This window comes from Stegastes partitus, unplaced genomic scaffold, assembly GCF_000690725.1.
Source record: "Stegastes partitus isolate 25-593 unplaced genomic scaffold, Stegastes_partitus-1.0.2 Scaffold81, whole genome shotgun sequence".
Taxonomy (NCBI): Eukaryota; Metazoa; Chordata; class Actinopteri; family Pomacentridae; genus Stegastes; species Stegastes partitus.
The window spans coordinates 329,776-350,304 of record NW_007577812.1 but is presented as its reverse complement, the minus strand read 5'-3'; the positions used below and the strand labels follow the sequence as shown (position 1 = coordinate 350,304).

The 20,529-nt window shown below is 40.7% G+C and overlaps 2 protein-coding genes across 2 annotated transcripts; both read left to right on the top strand.

Annotated features, from left to right (window-relative positions):
• The first annotated feature begins 907 nt into the window (after positions 1 to 907).
• On the top strand, positions 908 to 13,078 carry usp3 (ubiquitin specific peptidase 3). Its single transcript, XM_008276810.1, has 15 exons — positions 908 to 1,412; positions 1,680 to 1,740; positions 2,527 to 2,664; positions 3,029 to 3,112; positions 3,388 to 3,469; positions 3,757 to 3,836; positions 5,529 to 5,642; positions 5,953 to 6,066; positions 6,235 to 6,384; positions 6,777 to 6,883; positions 7,177 to 7,257; positions 7,374 to 7,492; positions 7,615 to 7,728; positions 11,123 to 11,190; positions 11,880 to 13,078. The coding sequence occupies exons 1-15, from the start codon at positions 1,322 to 1,324 to the stop codon at positions 12,346 to 12,348; spliced, it is 1,872 nt and encodes a 623-aa protein (XP_008275032.1). The 5' UTR covers positions 908 to 1,321; the 3' UTR covers positions 12,349 to 13,078.
• Positions 13,079 to 15,780: 2,702 nt separating this feature from the next.
• fbxl22 (F-box and leucine-rich repeat protein 22) lies at positions 15,781 to 20,238 on the top strand. The gene is made up of 2 exons (XM_008276809.1): positions 15,781 to 16,352; positions 19,666 to 20,238. Exons 1-2 carry the CDS (start codon positions 15,781 to 15,783, stop codon positions 20,012 to 20,014), a joined length of 921 nt encoding a protein of 306 aa, XP_008275031.1. The 3' UTR covers positions 20,015 to 20,238.
• Positions 20,239 to 20,529: the final 291 nt, after the last annotated feature.

Genomic DNA, 20,529 nt, shown 5'->3' with positions numbered 1-20,529 from the left:
GAAAAGGGGCAAATTTCCTCATGACTGGGAAACGACTAGTGAAGAAACCCTTGAGGGGATCCTACCTCGCCAGTCATTTTGACCCACACAGACTTACTACTTATATGTAAGATTACCTTTATGGTCATGTTTAAATGTTGTTCTTGCTTTACCTGCATCATAAATGTGATATAACACAGAAATTATATTGGATTTTTTTTATTTCTTTTTTTTTGTTCCTTACTTTTGAATTGATGGGCCTAAGAAAACCATTTTTGTACTGATGTTTCGTCTGACATTGAAATTTCTAATCACCCATCATCAGATCCAAAGAAAAACCAAACAAACAAGCAATCATGAGGGGACATGTCAGCCCAGTTTAAGCTAATTCCTAAATAATAGTGATCTGGTCAAATGTGACTCTTGAGATTCAGAAACAGAAACTTAACTTAAGACGTCAGATCTTCAACATATTGATTTAAATAAAGGAATTAAGCTGATAATGGGGAGTGTTTTTTGGTATCAGTACCAAATGATTTCCAGAGGTAAACATTACCCGGTGAGTTACGACTTATTTCTCCTTCCATTTTCAGTTCGCCTTCACTGCTGGTACTTCAGTGCTCCAGAACGCATATTTAAGCCATAAACATCAATGTAATATCCTGTATATTTACAGGGAAGTATCTTAAAAGACACTTTCCTTGTGACAGCTCACCGCCACTACCTGTCTGAAGAGGAAGAGGCAGCGACACAACTGCGCATGCGTGACGGCGATCAACTTCCAAACAAGACTCTCAATATGACTTAATTTGGTAAAATATACGAGCCTCCAAATGTCAGTGGATATAAATACAATAGGAGAGGATGCTGACTCAGGTACCTACGGGTACGGCCGTGCGGTATGAGCGAAGAAGGAAGCAGTAAAGAGTTTCTCCGAGCAGCTTTTTCATCTTTGTGCTGGCAAACGGCCGAGCCGGCAGACACTGCGTCACTTCCTCAAGTTATTTCCATTTGTTTGTGGCGAGCGCGAGCAGTTATCTGGTAGCTTCTCCACCAAAGATAACCTTTGTGTTTCATCCTGCAGCATGTCAGCCTGGAAACAGCACTGCTCCTGTTTCATCTACACTGTTTTACTGTGAAATGATGAAAGCGGCGTAGAAGCTACCAAACGTGTCGGCGTTAGCAAAGACAGGAAAAACGTGCGATCAGAAGTAGTTGGTCAGCTAGCGTTAGCTAGCTAGTTTAGGTTAATTGGCTAACTATTGTTAGCCGCCCGGGTCCTGGTACTGCTGGTGTTGGATTGTTGGCCAACGTCGGCTGACTTACTCACGACTGTAAGCTGATGGAGTGCCCTCATCTGATCTCAAACGTAAGCTCTGCCAGCGATTCCTCCAGGTTCCCTAACGGTACTCCGTCCTCCTGGTGTTGCAACGGTGAGACAAGTGTCTATCTCCCTTTCTTGCAGCGTTACTAAAATTAACTTCAGTGTTGACACATATTACAGCTATGTGTGCAGTATTTTGGGATCCCAGCCTTTAAATGTCTGTTTGTGTCAGTTCGGTAGATACTGTTACCTCAAGTCAACACAGCAGCGATCACAAGGGCAAATCACAATCCACGTACTGTAGAGCTGTGAGCCGCTCAAAAGCAAATCACTGCAACACGTTTATTCATGAACCAAGGTCTTGTTTCATATCCAGTTTGCAGGTCCAATAAAAGCCCATGGATTTGCCTTACCTGCCTGATGGTCCACTGTGGACGGTAAGCTGATCTCATAATTATTGTGCTTTTTATGCCCCTTTAACATTAGAGAAAATATGTTTGTTAATGTTTGCTGTAGTACATAAACAAATGTTTATAGTCTGCAGAGATCAGTCAGGTGAACTGAATACATTTTAAGTGTTTGTGCAGAGCTGTGACTGTAATGGATCTGATGTGTCTGGCTAGCACTGGTTCTTTTTTTCTTATATATTGTAATTTCATTCATTTTTTACAAATATTTGAATAACATAATGGGTCACTTAGCAACACTTCCCACTGTTTTGGAATTATCTCAGTAGAGGGAAATTGCACATTTTCTTGCTTGTGTTTTATATGGCACTCCAAAAACACACTTTAAAACAATGTGAAATAACATAAACTTATACAAATACATCTGATGAGGAACCTTTTCTGATTTGTGTCGTATAAATCAAACATTATTTGGAAACCACTCCTGATCAGTAGGTTACTTACAAAATGTGATGTGGAAACTTGAAGCCTGCATTGCACATATGTCAAGGAAGAAGAACTTTTGAAACACGAAATGTTTACGTATTCAGTGAGGAGGTGTAAGAGTTTCTAAACTGATCGTCAAATGGTTTTTAATACAATAAAATATATCAGACAAATAAAAAGCACATTTTTTAAATATCTCTTTTAAAATACCTGGATCTTAGATAACATTTGTAAACATATCTTAAGCTAATGCCTGGTACTGGTTATACTGAATTATATTCAGGTGATTGCAAATTCCTCTGTGTTTTAGAATAATCTCTTTCTCCATAGATATGTCAATGGACATGCAAAGAAACACTTTGAAGAGAGCCAAGTTATTGGCTTTAGTCAAAGGAAGGGTGAGAAACAGGAGAAAGAGAAAACCCATCATTCTGTCTGCATGGACTGCAGCAACTACAGTGTATTTTGGTGAGTGTCCTTGATATTCGTTATTCTGTGACTCGTGAGTGAAATTCTTAACAGTCAAAGGATCATGCTGTGGTAATGGAAATCAAATTTGTAGAACAATTGTCATGAATTTACTGAGGCTTCATCAGTAACTTTGTAAAGCATCCAACATTATTGTGGTCCCAGACAATCACGTGTTTAGTTATTTGATTAAAATCGCTTTTTTACAAAATCAAATCGGTGGTGAAATGCCGCAGCTACCACAGTACAACATGGCTCTATGTATTATTGATTATGTGTTTCTTACAAGGCTTCAATGAATGTGAATATTATGAAGTGTATTTCTTCAAATATGTAGATGATTTGACTGATGTGGGTTTTATAGTTACAGATGTGATGACTTTGTTGTCAATGACACCAAACTTGGACAGGTGCAGAAGGTCAGGGAACACCTGCAAAGTTTAGAAAAGTAAGTACTTGTTTTAAAAATAAAGTATCTGTATATGTTTTTCTTTTTTTTCTTTTCTTATAGTTTTACTTTATTATCATTACATTTGACAACGATGTATGTAAGAATAGTTCAAATGTGGGATTTGTTTGGATATTTTGATAGTGTTCTGCATAAAAAAAAAGGCCAATGCATATCTGCTAGATTCCTAAGCAGGAAGGTTCAAATAAAAGATGTATCACAACATTGCTCGATGAATGAAATGTGCCCAAATAAATAGTCTCTTCTTTTTACAGTTCAGCACTCATGGGGGACAGACAGAGGAAAAGAAAGCTTCAGGAAAACCTCGCTCCAGATAACAAACTGTTAAAAGACAATGTAAGTTGAAAAGTAACATTGTTTTTTTGTAAGATCGTCCAAAATTGCACTACAGCACAGAAAGACTCCACTACTCCTAAAAAGTTGGTCAAATTTTCCTTTTTCAAGTCTATATTCTGTCTGTGGCACCAGGCTCCAATTAAATGAGTCACAGCTAGCATTTATAGAGCCCTACACCAAGTGACTGTCACGATAACTTTAAATGTTAGTTTAAAACACGCTGCCTTGTCATGCTTTTTCCATACAATGAACATACACATCTTTACGCAATCGTTTGTCTGTCTCAGGACGGGGCGGCTTTAGGTGCTACAGGCCTGCGAAACTTGGGCAACACGTGCTTCATGAATGCCATTCTTCAGTCCCTCAGGTAAGGCTCTGCTCTGAGGAGGAGGAGGAGGTATGTGGGTGGTAAACTGGGTATGCAGCATGATTCAGTAGCTTTGCCCCTGTAGACCCAGGGCCCCACAACCAGTCATCCTTTATTAATACAGTCTGGGGCACAGCAGGGGGATTACAGAGGCTGCTTGGAAACAAGACACAGTCAAAGGCCAGGTTTCCCAGCTAACACACATTTTGCCTCGCCATTGAAGGATTATACCAGCATGTTTCCATACCATAATAAGTTTTTTTTTCTCCAATCTGTTTTCCTGCTTTTTAGCCACCTATTAGTTTTCTTTAAGTATGTTTTTGATATTAATTTCCAGATTCTTGAGATGTTTTTCCTACACTAAATTACTTCTGTTACTCTAGTTGTCTTAGTGGTATTATAATTTCTTCACCTGGCAACCTCGACTGTCCCATCGATAAATAAATAATGAGATATAATTAAAACATAATAACTTCTAACTGTACTGTTACCGTGTTGTTGCCTCTGTAAAAATGCAGTTTAAAAGCTTCGGCACACTGTTGCGTTTATTCATTTTTTACTTCAAGTTCTACACACTTGCGCTCACCTCAAAGAGCTAAAGTTTGATTTGACTGTAAGGTTCCTACAACATCCTTAGAACAGGGAAATAGAATATTTTAATAAAGAATTTTCATTTCACATGACAACAATTAAACCTCTGAACCCTGAGTGCTGGTTGTTCCTGTCATATTTTTTACTGCATGCTAATCCTTTCCTGCAATATGCACCTCTATGAAAACAGCACAACCCTGTCTAGAAGTAGAGAGAGCTCCAAAATATCTGCTATGCATTATAACAGTTATAATGCCATGAATCATTAAAGAATAAACAGCCGTTGAATTTCAGTGATTATTTCTTTTATAAAAATTGAAAAAAAAATGGGATCAATATGTACACAAAAGGCTCTACATGCCTGGATATTTTAATACTTAGGGCCAGTTCATGCCGTCCATGTCCACAAGGGTACCTGTGATGTAAACTTAGTCATCCACCCAAGACCACGTGGACCGTCTTCATGCAGCTCAACATTTGTGACCATGCAGACTCTTTACATAAGTGGTGCTCGAAACAAATGTTTGGTAAAAGGAGGGACTGTACGAGAAGAGTCTTGGCCAGCTGCATCCTATAATTCATCATTAACAGAATTGTAATTGAAGTACTGTGGAGGAGCTTTGATTAGTACATGCTTTCCATCAACAAAGCACAATTGAAAGTCCTCACTTCTCCAGTAATCCGGTACTATGCCTGCCGACTGTGCTCGCTGTAATTTCCTTATGTGGTTTTCAATGTGAAGGGAAATGCTGTTGTGGTATGATCCATAGTCTGCTTATTGGTCTGTGCACACGCACACACAAAGCATGAATAGGCCATCACATTTGTCCTCTCTGCTCTGTGTAAACACAGCCTGCAGTTCAGCCAAATACTACTTGAATTTTTTGTCATGTGATTGTTGGTTGCAGCTGAATCAATAGAAGCTTAACGGTTGCATCAAAGAGTCTAGATTTATTTATTTTTTCCTGCACATTTTAAATGAGTCACGTGGAACATGTGATTTCGATTAAATGTCGTGAGTTTAAGCTTAGATTTGGTGTGTTTTACACATGTCAGGTGTGAGACATGACATTACAAAATGTTTTTTTTTTTTTTTGACAGCAACATCGAGCAGTTCAGCTGTTACTTTAAGGAGTTGCCTGCAGTGGCTCTACGCAGTGGTAAGACGGCAGGAAGAAGGATGTACCACACCCGCAGCCAAGGGGACAACAGTGTGTAAGGTCCTCTTCTGGAGGAGGGGCGATCTATGGGCATTAGTTTGATATTCATGTCAGCAAGTGCAAATTTGACAGATTTGTTATTTGTGAGTGATCGCAAAAGGTAACCTTCTCAGAAGCCACACGATGCTTATAACAGCAGGGATTACATGAATCCTGCTGCGGAAAAATACAACAAAAACACAATACTGGAATCTGACAGAAGTCCGAAAACTTTTTTTTTCCCTCTTAACCCAGAAGAATAGTGGGGAGGCTTTATTTGTTGAATGTGCTGCAGGATGGTGACAAGGCTGCTTTATGTTGAACAGATCTTTGGTGGAGGAGTTCAGGAAAACTCTTTGCTCCCTCTGGCAAGGCAACCAGACCGCCTTCAGTCCAGACTCCTTATTTTACGCCATATGGAAAATCATGCCAAGTTTCAGGTACACCAATAAACTGCAAATGCTGATCAGTAAGCTGTTTTCTTTTAGTTCTGTTCATGTGCTTAAGTGTATGATATTGTAGTCAAGATTGCTTTTTTCAATATGCATAAAAGACTCTACTGTGAGTTATTATGGAAATGTAATTCAAAGCTGTGTTTGTGTGCGCAGGGGCTATCAGCAGCAGGATGCTCATGAATTCATGCGTTACCTGCTAGACCACCTCCACAGGGAGCTCCAATACAGCCGCAACGGGGCGTCTCACCCGGTCTCACCTCAGGATGGAGTCAGACTCCCCACCACAGAGGGCAAATGCTGCATGTGAGTCCGTTTAACCTCACAATGATTTTGTTTTCGCTCTTGTTTGTGTAGGTGTTTTCCGGTCGATTTTATATTGACAAAGTAGACACATTTAGCACTGCCACAGTCATGCGGCTTATGAAAATGTCGATTTTCTTGTTGTTCCAGTAGCCCGTTATGGTCAATGCCTGTTTAACATTTCCTCTTATTTTCTTATTATTTTATCACTTGCAGAATCTGATGTGTTTTTACACCTTCCTCTGCTTATGCATTTATTAAACGCAAATGTTATACATGTGTGCACAGTAATTGATTCAAACTGCTTTTTTATATTTTTGTCAGCACATCTCTTGATAAGAACTTACTTATACATACCTTGATTTTTATTTTATTTTATTTTATTTTTTTAACAGAAATGGGACTGCCAGTGTTGTCACGTCTATTTTTGGTGGGCTACTTCAGAATGAAGTCAACTGCCTGATATGTGGGACAGAATCACGGAAGTTTGATCCATTTCTTGGTAAGATAATAACTGTTAAAAAAAATACCAGAGACATTTTGTGAATTGGCAAAACTATGTCCACTGCAAAACCTCCTCGTTGCCATCAGTCATATAGCAAAGTTCATGAAGGAATGTTAACGTAACACAAACGTACACGTGTGTGGTCAGTAACAAGACAAAGCCATTTTTTAACTGTTTCTCTGTATCACTAAGTAAAGTATGTAAAGCCATTTACTTAGATATATACATTAAACATGGTACAACCTGATGATGCACGACATTAGAACATTTTTTCTGTTCTTTTTGCTCAGATCTGTCTTTGGACATTCCTAGTCAGTTCAGACAAAAGAGAAGTAAGGACCAAGAGCCAGGGCCAGTATGCACCTTACGTGGTAAGTTTTCAACCTTCAGCAATATTGATTTCAAGCCTTTGTCTTTTTATTTATTTATTTATTTATTTTACAGTATGTGATGCTGAGCATTTTATATGTATTTCGTATTGTTTTAGACTGCTTACGTAGCTTCACAGACCTGGAAGAACTTGATGAAACAGAGCTGTACTATTGCCATAAGTGTAAAAAGCGACAGAAATCAACGAAGAAGTTCTGGATCCAGAAGCTGCCAAAGGTATATGACTGAAATACTTAATCCTTCTATTACAATTTACTAATTTCACAATTTTTGCTAAACAAATACAGAAAAGATACATTATTTGGTATAAGTGGAAGTTTGTTTTTTCCCAATTGTAGGTTTTGTGTCTGCACCTAAAACGGTTTCACTGGACGGCCTTTTTACGAAACAAGGTGGATACCTACGTGGAGTTTCCACTGAGAGGCCTGGACATGAGGGGCTACTTACTTGAGGTAAGCTCGACATGTAGTTTCCCCAATATGGTTTTTGAACTGTTGTATTCCACACACAACCAATCAAAGAGTAATTAATTCACTCTTAGACATGGACATTTAAAATCAGTGAAAATAATGATTAAAAAATAAACAAGGAATAGTACATTGATGAAAAATGGATGCAATTTAGTCAGGAAAACCCAGAAAACAGTCATGAAGTCTAGGCAACACTTGGACCTAGGGATGGGTATCGATAAGATTCTAGCAGTACTACTACTCTCACCAATACTGTTTATCGATTTGGTGCTGAAGTGATACACTTATCTGTTTTATGTTTTCTTTGGTGTTGTTGTTTTTTTGTTTAATTTCCCCTCTTTCACTCACAAAATTGAAGCAGGACTTTTTCCATGACAGTATTTTTACTGTGTTGTATTAACAGCTTCACTCTCCACAAACCAGGCAGTTGAAAATTGCATTTCCCTGCTTGTGTGCTGGATGTTTTTGCAAACTGATCATGTTTCCACTCTTACATGCAAAAGATGTTGCACTGCATCAACTCTGGTCAGTGTAACCATGATTTTTAACTGTTACTCTCTCCACAATTGTCACCACAAGCAGAGTGTTTGTGTGCTAGAAGGTGCTGCAGCATGTGACAGAGCTGCGCCTCGACCACTGAGGGAGGTCTCTCTTCCTAAAAGCATCGTAGTCGGAGTTGGTGTGATTAAATGCGCAAGATAACATTAATGTAGCAATAATAAAAATAGAAATCGATTTTTGTAATTTGTCCAGTACGGAGACCAGAACACATAACGACAGAGCTTATCAATCTTTCTGTATTTAATCCCGGGACACATTTAATACCAGGTTTTAGTACACATTTCTATTTGGACCACAATAAGAACTGCTGTAGATCAGAGGCCAAATGATTCTTTCAATTCATCCTGCTGAGAAAATTACATGCAATTTTATGGCCTTCAAAAATTTATCAAACAAGGATAATACATTTCCTCACAAATAACGTTCCATTATTCCTCCTTTTCTATGCATCCACTAGAACGGAAGATTCCAAGAGAAATACAAGTGGTCAAAGTGGAAATTTGATTGGTATTACCACAGGGGTACTTGTAGGAAATATCACAATACTGCACCACATAAACCAAGTATACTTGTGCCAAATTGAAACCTTTGTAATGAAGGTTTGGTAACCTTAAAAAATGAGGTAGGACACTATTCAAACTATGGAGAGAAGAAAAATGCTACACAACTGCTGGATATAGCAGATGAAGTGTGATGATGATCTTTAATGACTGAACTGTAATTTGGGCCAAACAGAGCAGCCACAGATAGTGTGACGTCTTGAAAGGAGGATATTATAGTAGGTCTTTTCTTTATATATATATATATATATATATACAAAAATTACAACAGCTCCTTTGCCAAACTCGTAGTTTAGTCAGAATTTTCTATCTGACAGTGGCTTTATAGCCACACAGGTGGTAAAACGTGTTTTGCTTGTTGCCAGACTGATCACTGTTACCCTCTGCCTAACTACATTTGAAAAATGATTGTCCTGTAATTACATTGTGTAGACACTAATGCTCGATGATTGTAAAGTACCAAATACATATGTTCAATTAATTAGTAACCGTAATGGACAGGCCTGTGTTCTTGCACCACCATCTGTATCAAATGTATTATTCATTATTTGTTTCGCTGGGTGGCACCTGCATTTGTGCATCAGTGGTTGGATCTCCAGCCAGTTATGTTGTTTCCATGAGTTTGAGAGATAATGACTCCGTCTTGGTCACACACTAGGTTGTCTTGCTTTGCCATCCCATTCTGTTGAACATAATGGTCTGGCTGCACCTCACTATTATTCTGCTCTAAGAGGAAAAGGTTGCGGTTCGTTTGTACGTCTTTAAAGCAGTCACAGTTGTCGTGGGCAGAGCTGAGCAAGAGATGTGGCTTCAGTGTTTTCTCAAAATAGCGACGGGTAGAATTGTTGCGGCGGAACATTTGCATGTAGGAAGATGAGAACCATAATTGAAATGGATTATTCACCGCAAAAACCTAGAAGGGGCGCTTTACTGCACCATCCCAATGCTCAGCAAAACTTCTCAGTGCGGTAGGTTGCTGCTCCAGGGTTGTTGTTGTTATTTCCCATAGTGAAGTGAGTAAGCCAGCTGAAATAATAGGTTTCTACCTGCATCCGGTGAGTCAGACTACAGACTAGGGATCAACCAATTTTTTTATTTTTGTTTTTGTTTATTTTTATTTATTTATTTACTTACTCACTTACTTACTTGCTAATGGACCGATTCCAATTTTTCGTTAACCATGAGACCAATATTTGAAAGTGAGATCCATTTACGGTAAAAATTAAAATCTTGGTGTCAAATTTTGTCTCCAATACAAAGTGTCATTGAAATGCCTTCGTGTCTAAATTACGCAAAATTGAAAGAAAACCGTTTATTCTTAAGATTGTGTGACCAATCAGGTAGTGCTTTGGGCTGGACATTGCTCGAGACCACAGATGGAGAGAGGCAGCTGCATCAGGGCCAAAGAAAATAGATGTAATTTTTTTTTTTTTATCAGAAAAAGACGGATAATTGAAAAGATGCTGAGTATCCCATGACCTCTATCATAGGGCATCAGGGTAGCAGCAGGCTTGTACTCAACATCAGTTGTTTTTGATTAGAAGTTTGTCTAAAAGCCTGGAATGCGCTGTCCTTACATCATTCTGTTGCAAAGCTTCGTTAAACGTTCACATTACAAAGTGTGTAATGGGCTAGGAACTCCAGGGGGCGCTATTCTACAGCCAGTCTGTTGTGTGATGGCCTTGATGGTTGTGTAGGTTTACCTTCTATTTAAGTAATGCACTTTATTGTCATCCTTTAAATTTCCCCTTCAAGCAAAGTTTAAGACGTCTAATGTTTTTTGTCTCATAGTTTTCCAGCTAAGCGTCTATTAGAAGTGCTTCTCCTTGTAATTTAGTGTCTAAGCCCTCATTCATTTACAAAGTTTAATTACTAAATTTGACTCCTCTTTCTCTGTGTGTGTTCACTGGATATCGGCGTGTATTTTAAGATTTAAGGTGAAACTTTTCCTACTTCAGCAGATTAGTTTGAGACTCTGCACACATTGCTCTGCACAGTGGAGGTCAAACATTTATGTGAAATGATGAGTCACAGTTTGAGTATAAAATAAACTCCTCAACATGTTGTCTCTTGCACCATCCAGATATTTTCACTGTTTTTTTTTAAACTTTTATGTTTCCGACAATCTAAAAGTAGGACGTCTAGCTCGTGTACACATCCACACACTGGGCAGTAAATCTCAGGGCATGATGGTGTGGGTACAATTAAAAAGCCCAGATTATCCTCCACAAAGTTCTCCTCTTTTATGTTCGCAGCCAGAGAACTCATTACCAGGGAGCTGCCTGTACGACCTCGCTGCTGTCGTGGTGCATCATGGGTCCGGGTGAGTAGATGTTTTCCACCTTGCAGGCTTGATTTCATGATTTATTTCTCTCCTCATATAAGAAGATGCTCAGAGTTGAGGTCACTTTACCATCTCCTCGCCTAAGAAGTGTCCTCGTGTAAGCACACGGATAGGGAAGGTATGATTGATATTTATTGCTTCTGGGCTTAATCTCTTAAGTATAACTCGCTGATTCAATGAGCACTTCCTGCAGCTTCATGTTGCAGCTATTTGATACGGCTTGTTTGAGGTTAGTAGGATTTTTTTTTTTCCGCCTCCAGTATTTTACTGATAGCACAATTAGAGCATGAAATCAAGACTTGGCCGTAGATGTACACATTATCATCCGTCAGCCAGCTTTGCCTACAGTAGTAGACTGTCAATCACCCGATCACTGTATAAACAATTGAGATCCAGTTTTGTCAAAATGCCTTGTGGACGGCTACAGTTTAAAAATTCATGTAACCACTAAATGCTGAAAGGCATTAGGCTGAGAGTCCTTGAAAGTGCATTGAGATATGACAAGAATCAGAGTACTGCTGTCTTCTCTTTGGCCTCTAAGTGGCACTGTTGCACTGCTCCTGTGTTGGCAGGCTGAGTGTGTCCCTGTTGGTTTAGTAGCAATAAATGAAGTGTTGTATTAAGCCAGGCAACGGAACGTGATATACTATATGTGTCTGTGTTTGCAGGGTTGGATCAGGGCATTATACAGCATATGGCAGCCATGAGGGCCGCTGGTACCACTTCAACGACAGCACGGTGACTCTGACCAATGAGGACACAGTGAGGAAGGCCAAGGCCTACATCCTCTTCTACGTGGAGAGGACTGGTCAGGTGGCCTCAGACAAGATTGCCACAAGTAAGCCTGCCGCGGACACGACAGCCACGGACGGCGTTTCTTCAGAAACAGTATCTCAGGGTCAGGTCGCAGCAGACGCAGTAGCCACAGACGCGGTTTTGATGGATGTGGCAGCCGCACACGTGAATATCCTGGACGAGAAAGCCCAAGATAATTCTACCCTGGAAGATGTGAGCAAAGACACGGCTGCAGTGGACGAGGCCGACGCAGCGTCAGAGGAAGCTGCGACAGATATGGATACCTCAGACAAGGCTGCGACAGAGGAAGCTTGCCAAGCTGTACAAACTGTTGCACAATGATTCTGTGAGATTTCACTGCCTCAGACCAGCTCGTCACTCCATTTTGTATTCACCTCAATCACACGTCACAATGCTTGATTATTATAGTTAATTTTCACATGTAATGTATCTGCATCTCTCTTGTGTTTATGAACTGCTTGACAGCACCACGTATAACTTGCTGCTTAATTATTATTTGTTTTGTTTAGTGTGACTTTTTTGCATTTATTTGCTCGATGATATATTCCTCAGTTGAGGTAGACTTCTCTGTATGTAATAGATTCCAAAGGTGATCGTTTAAAGTAATGAAGTAAAGCTTTAGCCTTGGAAAACCTCAGTTGGTCCAATGTTTAGCCTGATTAGACTGATGAGATTATTTGTGTCAAGACACTGTGTCATTGTAACAATATTTGGCATTTCTATTGTTTTTAAAGTGTCTAATTTTATATTTTCCACTTCTTAAGAACCTTGTAGTTCTGTTTTCCAGTTATTAAAGGATATTCTAGGATTTAGAATGCAATGCATTTGACTGACGAGTGCTCATTAGGGCTTTAGAACGTTCTTTTACTCCTCTTGAACAGAACCGATGTAAAAGAAGTGATCATTCTCAAAGTTTTTTGTCTGTATGGGTGCTGAAGTTTAACATGTTGTGTTAATCTGAAATGGGCAAACTTGGGACCTAATGAAATTCTCTTTTGTGTGTATCAGGCGCCGCGAATATGACAGAATACAATGGAGAATATTTTATTCAGATGTGTGTTGTAATGTTTTAATCAGCTCTGATGGTCCTTTTGTAATGTGCCAGTGCATCCATTACCACAACCAGACAGCCTGTAGCAGTTAGAGCGAGACAGCAAGACAAGGTTGTTTCTATCTGCCATTACTGTTGCAAGCTGCTAAAATCTTTTTATCCACTAGGTGCTAATGCCATGTAGTGGTAATCTTTTAAATTGCGAAATCTCCCATAATTGAATTACCGAAGTGTGAGTAATCAACCCTAGAATCGTGTTACTACACCGTCTCCTAAGACGAGACAGCTGGGTCAGATGGAAAAGGGCATTTCAACTCTTTATCCTTTTGCACTAGGAAGCTGGAGGGCATTTTCCACTACTTTTTTTTTTTCATCTTATATGGAACAGTTAATCAATTAGACAGGAAATTAATCAGCAGATTGAGCTCAAAATACAAACCTTGATGAAAAATCTCTTGCTATACTTGGCCACAAGTCTTTCAGCATGCACTGCATCATGGAGTTTATATTAACTCTCTACTCTTCCTACGTTTTACTAGTTAATTTTAAACACTTTGCACAGTCTGATCTTTATATTATTTCTTGTCGTCGATGTTTTTGTAAGTTGGACACATGCACAGCAGAATGTACATTGTGTACATTCCTAATCCCAACACCCTTATTTAGTCTTGTAACGGTAAACGGCCTTTGATACGTGTAAGCACAACTTAAGAGGAGAGTGCAAAATTTTTTAGCGAGCCTTTTTTGTTGTTGTTTTTCCTCTTCCCTTCGGCAAAGATCTCCACACACACACACACTCTCTCACACAAAGAGCTCCCGTCAGGACACGTGCCAGCCAATAAACCCTCTCTCTCTCTCTCTCTCTGGCAGGAACAAGCACTCCTGTATGCTGAGGAACAGCTGCTCTTCATCGCCTGCTCACAGGTGGCTGTGAATTTGCTACTCTGTCCCCATTAATGACACAAGTGGCCTCTTTTCCCCTCTGTCTCTCGCTCTCGCGGGCTAGATCGCAGCTGCTAATAATAAGCTCACATTGCATTGTGTTTGTTGGAAGAGATCTGGTCTGGTTGGTGGTTGGTTTAGGACGTCATGACACAGTGAGTCAGAGTACAGAATGTCACCCGCCTCGAAACAGTGGCATTTCCCCCCATCATCTCCTGTGTTGTTCTTTTTTTTTTTTTTTTATTCAGACAGATTGATGATAACAAGTGGAACAGGACACAACTGGGGAAGGAGTGTTGAGTGATGACATAGATATTATGGTATTTTGCCATTTGACATCAGAGTACGCGCTGTACGCTGAAATTGCGTAAATACTACATCCTGATGCGTTTTCAGGACATTCTGAATCATGACCTTTTTCCCCCAACATCTCCCTGTGTTTTTTTTTTTTTTTTTTTTTATTCAGACAGATTGATGATAACAAGTGGAACAGGACACAACTGGGGAAGGAGTGTTGAGTGATGACATAGATATTATGGTATTTTGCCATTTGACATCAGAGTACGCGCTGTACGCTGAAATTGCGTAAACACTCTGAGTCATAGTTTATTGTGTTCTTTAGGCTAAGCCCTACACCGCACTGTTCCTGCTCGTGACTTTCACTCACGTGAAGGGCTTTGCAGGTTAAGGTTATGAGATTATTTAGTGAAGTAATTATCTTTAGAATGATAAAAGGGAAACTCTCAGGTCAATAAGTAGGTCATTCAAGTTGTGTTGTGAAGGTGTCGTTTAAGGCAGCAGGTGTCTACTACTGTAAATACCACAGCTGTAAAACCTCTGTTTAACACTCTCTGTGGTGACAATCACGGTTTTCCCCTTGTTACCATGTCCATATTGTGTGTCTGTTTTTAATATGCTCGATCACATCGTGTTCAAAATAACACCATGACTAAGCGTTTCCACTTTGGAACTGAAGAGTTTCATACGTAACAAACGAGTCCTGTCAAAACTCAGCTTTCAAACATGTACAGCTAAATTACTCCAATTATATTGTGTAGCGTTGACAAGTTTTTCAATGTTTGAGCAGAGTGATGGTGAGCTGGTGTGCCTGAGCTGCAGTGAGGGTTGGGGATCTACACACACGAGAGGATGTAACAAATTATATTGAAGCATTTTTTAGCATTTTTCAGCAGGAAGGGATCATTTTAATGGAAAAATTGCAAAAATATATTTATCGTTTTAATACACAGATGAGTTTTAATCACTGAGGGACGTTAATTACTGGAAATATTCACTCAGTTGTTCATGTGTATGAAGGACATATGTATAAAGATCCCCTCAAAGCATTTTTTAAAATAACATCTCTGCTTCATATTATAGTTTGAGTCTTGTATGTTTTTCCCACAAAAAAAAAAAGGGAAAAAGTCTCTGAAGTTGGAATTACATCCACCCGCTCACCCTCATTGAAAAATAATGAATGTGGAAACTGCCTTCTAGTGTGAAACTGCACATACATCATTCTGCACAGTGACGGTCAAGCATCCAAGTGAAATAACATTAATACAAAACACATTTTTTGATTGGACGGAGGCTTTAACTCTCAGCAACATGGAAAATTACAGCTCGGGATGCTTTTATCGCGGTGGAGGTGTTTCTCTTTCTTGTGTCTGTCAGCGTGTATCTGTATCTCAGAACTAGGCCAGAGCAGTGTAAACATCTGGCTCGCTCAAGTGCTCGCTGCCTGTTGAGAGCCATGACAGATGGAAAGGGAGCGTATGGCTCAAACACTTCCATCTTTGACCGTGCCGCAGTTGTCTTCCCAAAATAGCCCGCACTCCACGGCCTTATATGTGCAGGCCTTCAGCGTGTGCCTGAGGGGGCATCATGTATCTAGGCCACACAATGCAGGCTGTGGGCTCATTGTTGCTGCCTACCAGCAGGCCTATCGCCGCCCCAGGGACGAGGCCTCACTTTACGTCTCGGGACGGCCCGCCATGCATCTCGCTCAGCTCAACCGTGAGTGTCTCCTCCACCTTTTCTCCTTCCTGGACAAGGACAGCCGGAGGAGTTTGTCCCTTACCTGTCATCAGCTGCGTGAGGTCTTCCTGGACCCCCGCCTCTGGAACCTACTGCTCTTCAGCTCCCCTTGTCAGCTAAGAAAGGACAACTTTGTGCTGGGACCCTCGCTGCGTTACCTGACTATTTGCTGGTACTCCAGCAGGGTCCTGCAAGTGTGCAACATCGAGGACTGGTTGAAGAGCTCGTTTCAGAGGGATATCTGCAGTAAACATGAAGGCCTTGTCAGCACTTTTCTGGCCCATGTCTGCCACATGTGAGTGTCTGTGTGCACTTCTTCTCCCCTGCTTTGTTGTGTGTGTTATTTTTTTTGGAATGACAACTGATAAAACACTTCTTTATGATGAGCGATGAAACGGATGAAAAGATGCTGAACAAAACAGCAGTTTATAATTTACCGCAACATAACCTGAGGTGGTGGATTTTTTGGCTTGTGAGACCATAAACAAAAAAAGAAGAGAATTTTTCAACAGTGGAGTTAGTCTTCATTCTTACGCATGGAAAGCTGATCATAAAAACATCATCTTCTGGTCAGATATGTCTTGTGGATGATCACACGATTTTGGGGGGTTTTAGGATCATTCACACCCACAACAGGGAACAAAATGGTTTTCATTTAAAGCCACATGGCTTAGTCAAGCTGCCATAGCTGTAGGCAGCAGGGAACAAAATCATTAGAAACAGATGCTGTATCTGGAGCTGGCTATATAGACAGAAAAATGACACATCTGTGGGACTTAAGACTGATTCTATTAACTAACATAACTGTGGTTGCATATCAAATTATATTTATTGAATGACGTGACAGTTGGATTTGATAGGTCACTGAAATGTAGCTGTTTTGGCATTTGGCCTTCTGCGTGCGTGGCCGGCTCCATGCAGGAATCAGCCTGGAGAGGCGTAATGAGGTCTCTGGATAATTTCTTCAAGGCAGCCAGTAATAACCGTTGATGTGAGGGAGCTTGGCCACCGCAGCTGGCCGAGACCAGAGGAGGGGAAAAGGGGGCTGGCTCGGTGGCGCGCCGTATGACCCTGTGAGGATTTCCTGTATTGTGAAATTTGAGACGCGAGGCTGACATGAGAGCCGCGAGATGAGTCGAAACTAGAACCACGTACTTTGTCTGGGGCTTGTAGCTCAAAGCCCTCAAGGCACGCTCAGTGCATACTGATAAACCCTCCCAAATTGTCAAAGGCAGACGAAAGCAAGCGCACGTGACAAAGTGGGAGGGGACACAGAGGAGCTGTGGGGGTGATAAAGAGTGATTTAGCCACAGACCCTCCCAGTCAGCTGCATACTGGAGATTTATGCAGGCAGGTGGAGCCTACAATTGGCTCTTTGTTGCTGTCAGAGCAATGAACATGTGCGTCTGTCTCTGCCTGCCTCTTCCTGGATAAGACTCCACGCAAACTCTGACGCCAAGCTCATGTCTATCTGTTTTTTTTATCTTCATGGAAAAAAACTATAAAACACGGCATGTCTTTGGGACCCTTTACGGTGTAGTTTGCAGTGTAACGCTCCTCTAAAGCCAGATGGCTACAGTAAATCAATTATCAACAACTCAGCTGTGATTTTCTTGAGGTCAGAGTATTAGAATTATATAACATAAATTAACATGCTATGTAGTGTGGGCTGCGCAGTGGGTGGCTCAAGAAGCTTTGGCATGAGACTTTCTGAGTAGTTTCATTCCAAACTTTCATATGCACCATTTGGATAAATTGATGCTTTCGCTTACGAAACGAGAACAAGCACATCTTGGGTTACTATTTAAGTTGTACATTATAACTTGTGCTTACAAAGTACATAGAATTTTAGCTGACAGCTGCGTTTGAAAGCATTCTACTACTGAGTCTAGGAAGCAGAAGACTCCTAAAACCTATTTAGCCTGTTCAAAACAAACCATTCCAGTTAAGAGACCAAAGGAGATGAAGAGTAAATGTACGTCTCAGTTCAGTTTAGAGTTCACTGGATAATTTGACCAGACAAAATAACCGTTAGGAAACCAAACGGCTCATTAGAGAGATGATTACAGGTTAGCCGTGCGGTGTTCTGCTTGTACTCAGCAAACACCAGAATGCTCTCTAAGCTGTTCGTTTTAATGGGAACTACATCATGTCTCAAACATAAATGGAAGTAAGAAAACACTGCAGACATTTTTGAGGTTCGTGCACGTATAATTAGACAGATGCATTGCACGATCACCTACTTACACTCCGCGACCACTTTTGAAACGATCGTGGATTTTGCTTTTTTTCTTCTTCCAATAAACAGGTTTTCGCCGCTGTTAGCGGAAGTTGGAAAATGTTAACGGAAATCGGTTATGCTGATAAAAAAAATTATCTGCAGACCACCAAAAGAGGTGCTATGAGCCAGTTTTCTAATGTGCCTAAAATTAGATATCGCTAAATCTGTGGGTATGCAAATGTGCATATGTGTGTGAGAAAGTAACAGAGAAGAATTTGACGAGCAGAGATCAAGACAAGGTGGTTAAGTAACTGGAGCAAACACAAAAGAATCTGCACCAAGAGAGGGGAAGTGGCATGAGAGGGTGGATTATGTAACAAAGGTTGATGATTTTTCTTTTCATTCCTGTTATATTTATCTCCATTCACTTCACTGTGTGTAGTATTTTCTCTCCTGACACACACACATAGTCATTAGAGAGCAAATGGATCTGTAAATGTCCTCTATTTTTAAATGTCAATACTGTGCAGTCACACGCCCTGATAAAGCCCGTGCAGCGATGCAACAGGGCACATGGATGTGCTGTGCTGTTGCATGTTCAGAGGTTACTAGGACAGTACCCTCAACACTTGCCGGCAACGGGGAAGATGTTTGACTCACATGTATTAAAGTGGTAAGATTATGTAAGTCTTTATGTAAGCTGCAGCAGCCAACATAAATGACATCCACGATTCCATTGCCATCCGAGTGCCTGTCTGCCTGTTCTGTGCTGCGAGTCTGCCAGCAGGCTGCAGTGCACCCCTCACACTGCATGGACGTATGCAGCAAACACATGCGTTTCACTGCAACACGTTTATTTTAAGATGTCATTTCTAAAGAAAAGAAAAAAAAAAAAAAAAAAGTTGTGTTGCTGGCATGCTATAATTCATCGAACATCCTGTAATTGTTCTTTTCAATAGCAGTTACTGCATGTATTCACAAAAGCTTTCCAGTGAACGGAAACACATATGCCCCAGTGGGACGGCGTATAAAGAAAGACTGGCTGGGTTTAGGCATCTACACAGATCATGTTGCTGCATCTCAGTAGTGTTGTTTACATGTCATTCATACATGACACAGATCAGACCCTCTGATCTATACGCTCCCTTCTGTTATTTGATTCTTGATGAGACCTGAGCAGTATTCATCGGAGAAATAAGCACACACGCCAAACAGCATTGCTTATTTAAGACTTGTTCTTCTACAAACATGCTAATCCCTCCCTTGTATAACTAGAAACCCTGAGGCGTGAGGAGGAGTAATGACACAGAACAGGTGTTGTACTCCATCACATGTGAGGAGGCCTGTCCTTTGTTACTGACGTTGCCGACTGCTGTCTGTACCACAGGTGTCCCAACCTGCTTTCGCTCACCCTGTCCGGCTGTGGACACATCACTGACCAGGATGTGATCTCCGTGCTGCAGAGCTGCAGGAAGCTGCGCCGCCTCCACCTGGAGAACTGCGTCCGCATCACCGACCGCAGCCTGCAGGGTGTGGTGGCTCACGGAGGCAATCTGGAGGAGGTGAAGGTGGACTTCTGCAGGAACATCACTCAGGCAGGGCTGCAGAGCTGCGGGGAGAGGAGGCCGGACATCCAGCTGAGCGCAGAAAGGAGCGCTGATATGATTCCTGACAGCCAGCCTGAGGAGAAGGTGCCGCTCAGGAGGACGCTGCAGAAAGTCCTGCAGTTTTCCTGAGAGACGTGCGTCACATCCACAAACACAGGGACCACAAGGAAGAACATTTCTGTGACTTTAATGTGAGGACTTGACTGTGATGCTTTTGCTCTGGTTTGTATTTGTATTTATTAGAAGTGTTTTGCACCTTTTTTTAAAAAACCTTTTTGTACAACACATTTTTTCTACAAAGACACAATAAGTCTTATCTGACCTAACAAATAATAAACCAATGTTTTTGGAAATATGCTTGTTAGCGTCTTTAATGTCAGTGCTGCTCTCAGATCTGGATGGTAGGTTAAATATGAACACAAAACCAGGAGCTTTTTGTACCTCCTTCACTCACTGGTGCACATATTTTATCTCAAGTGTTTCAAAATATATATATATATATATTGACAAATTGACAATGTTTATGAAGGATTATGTGCCACAGTATTTTTTGACCAGGAGCAGTTCATACAAGCAGTGGAGACTCCGAGAAGTTTCTGCTCCCAGCCAAGACATAGCTGCCATGTCGAATTACATATCATCGT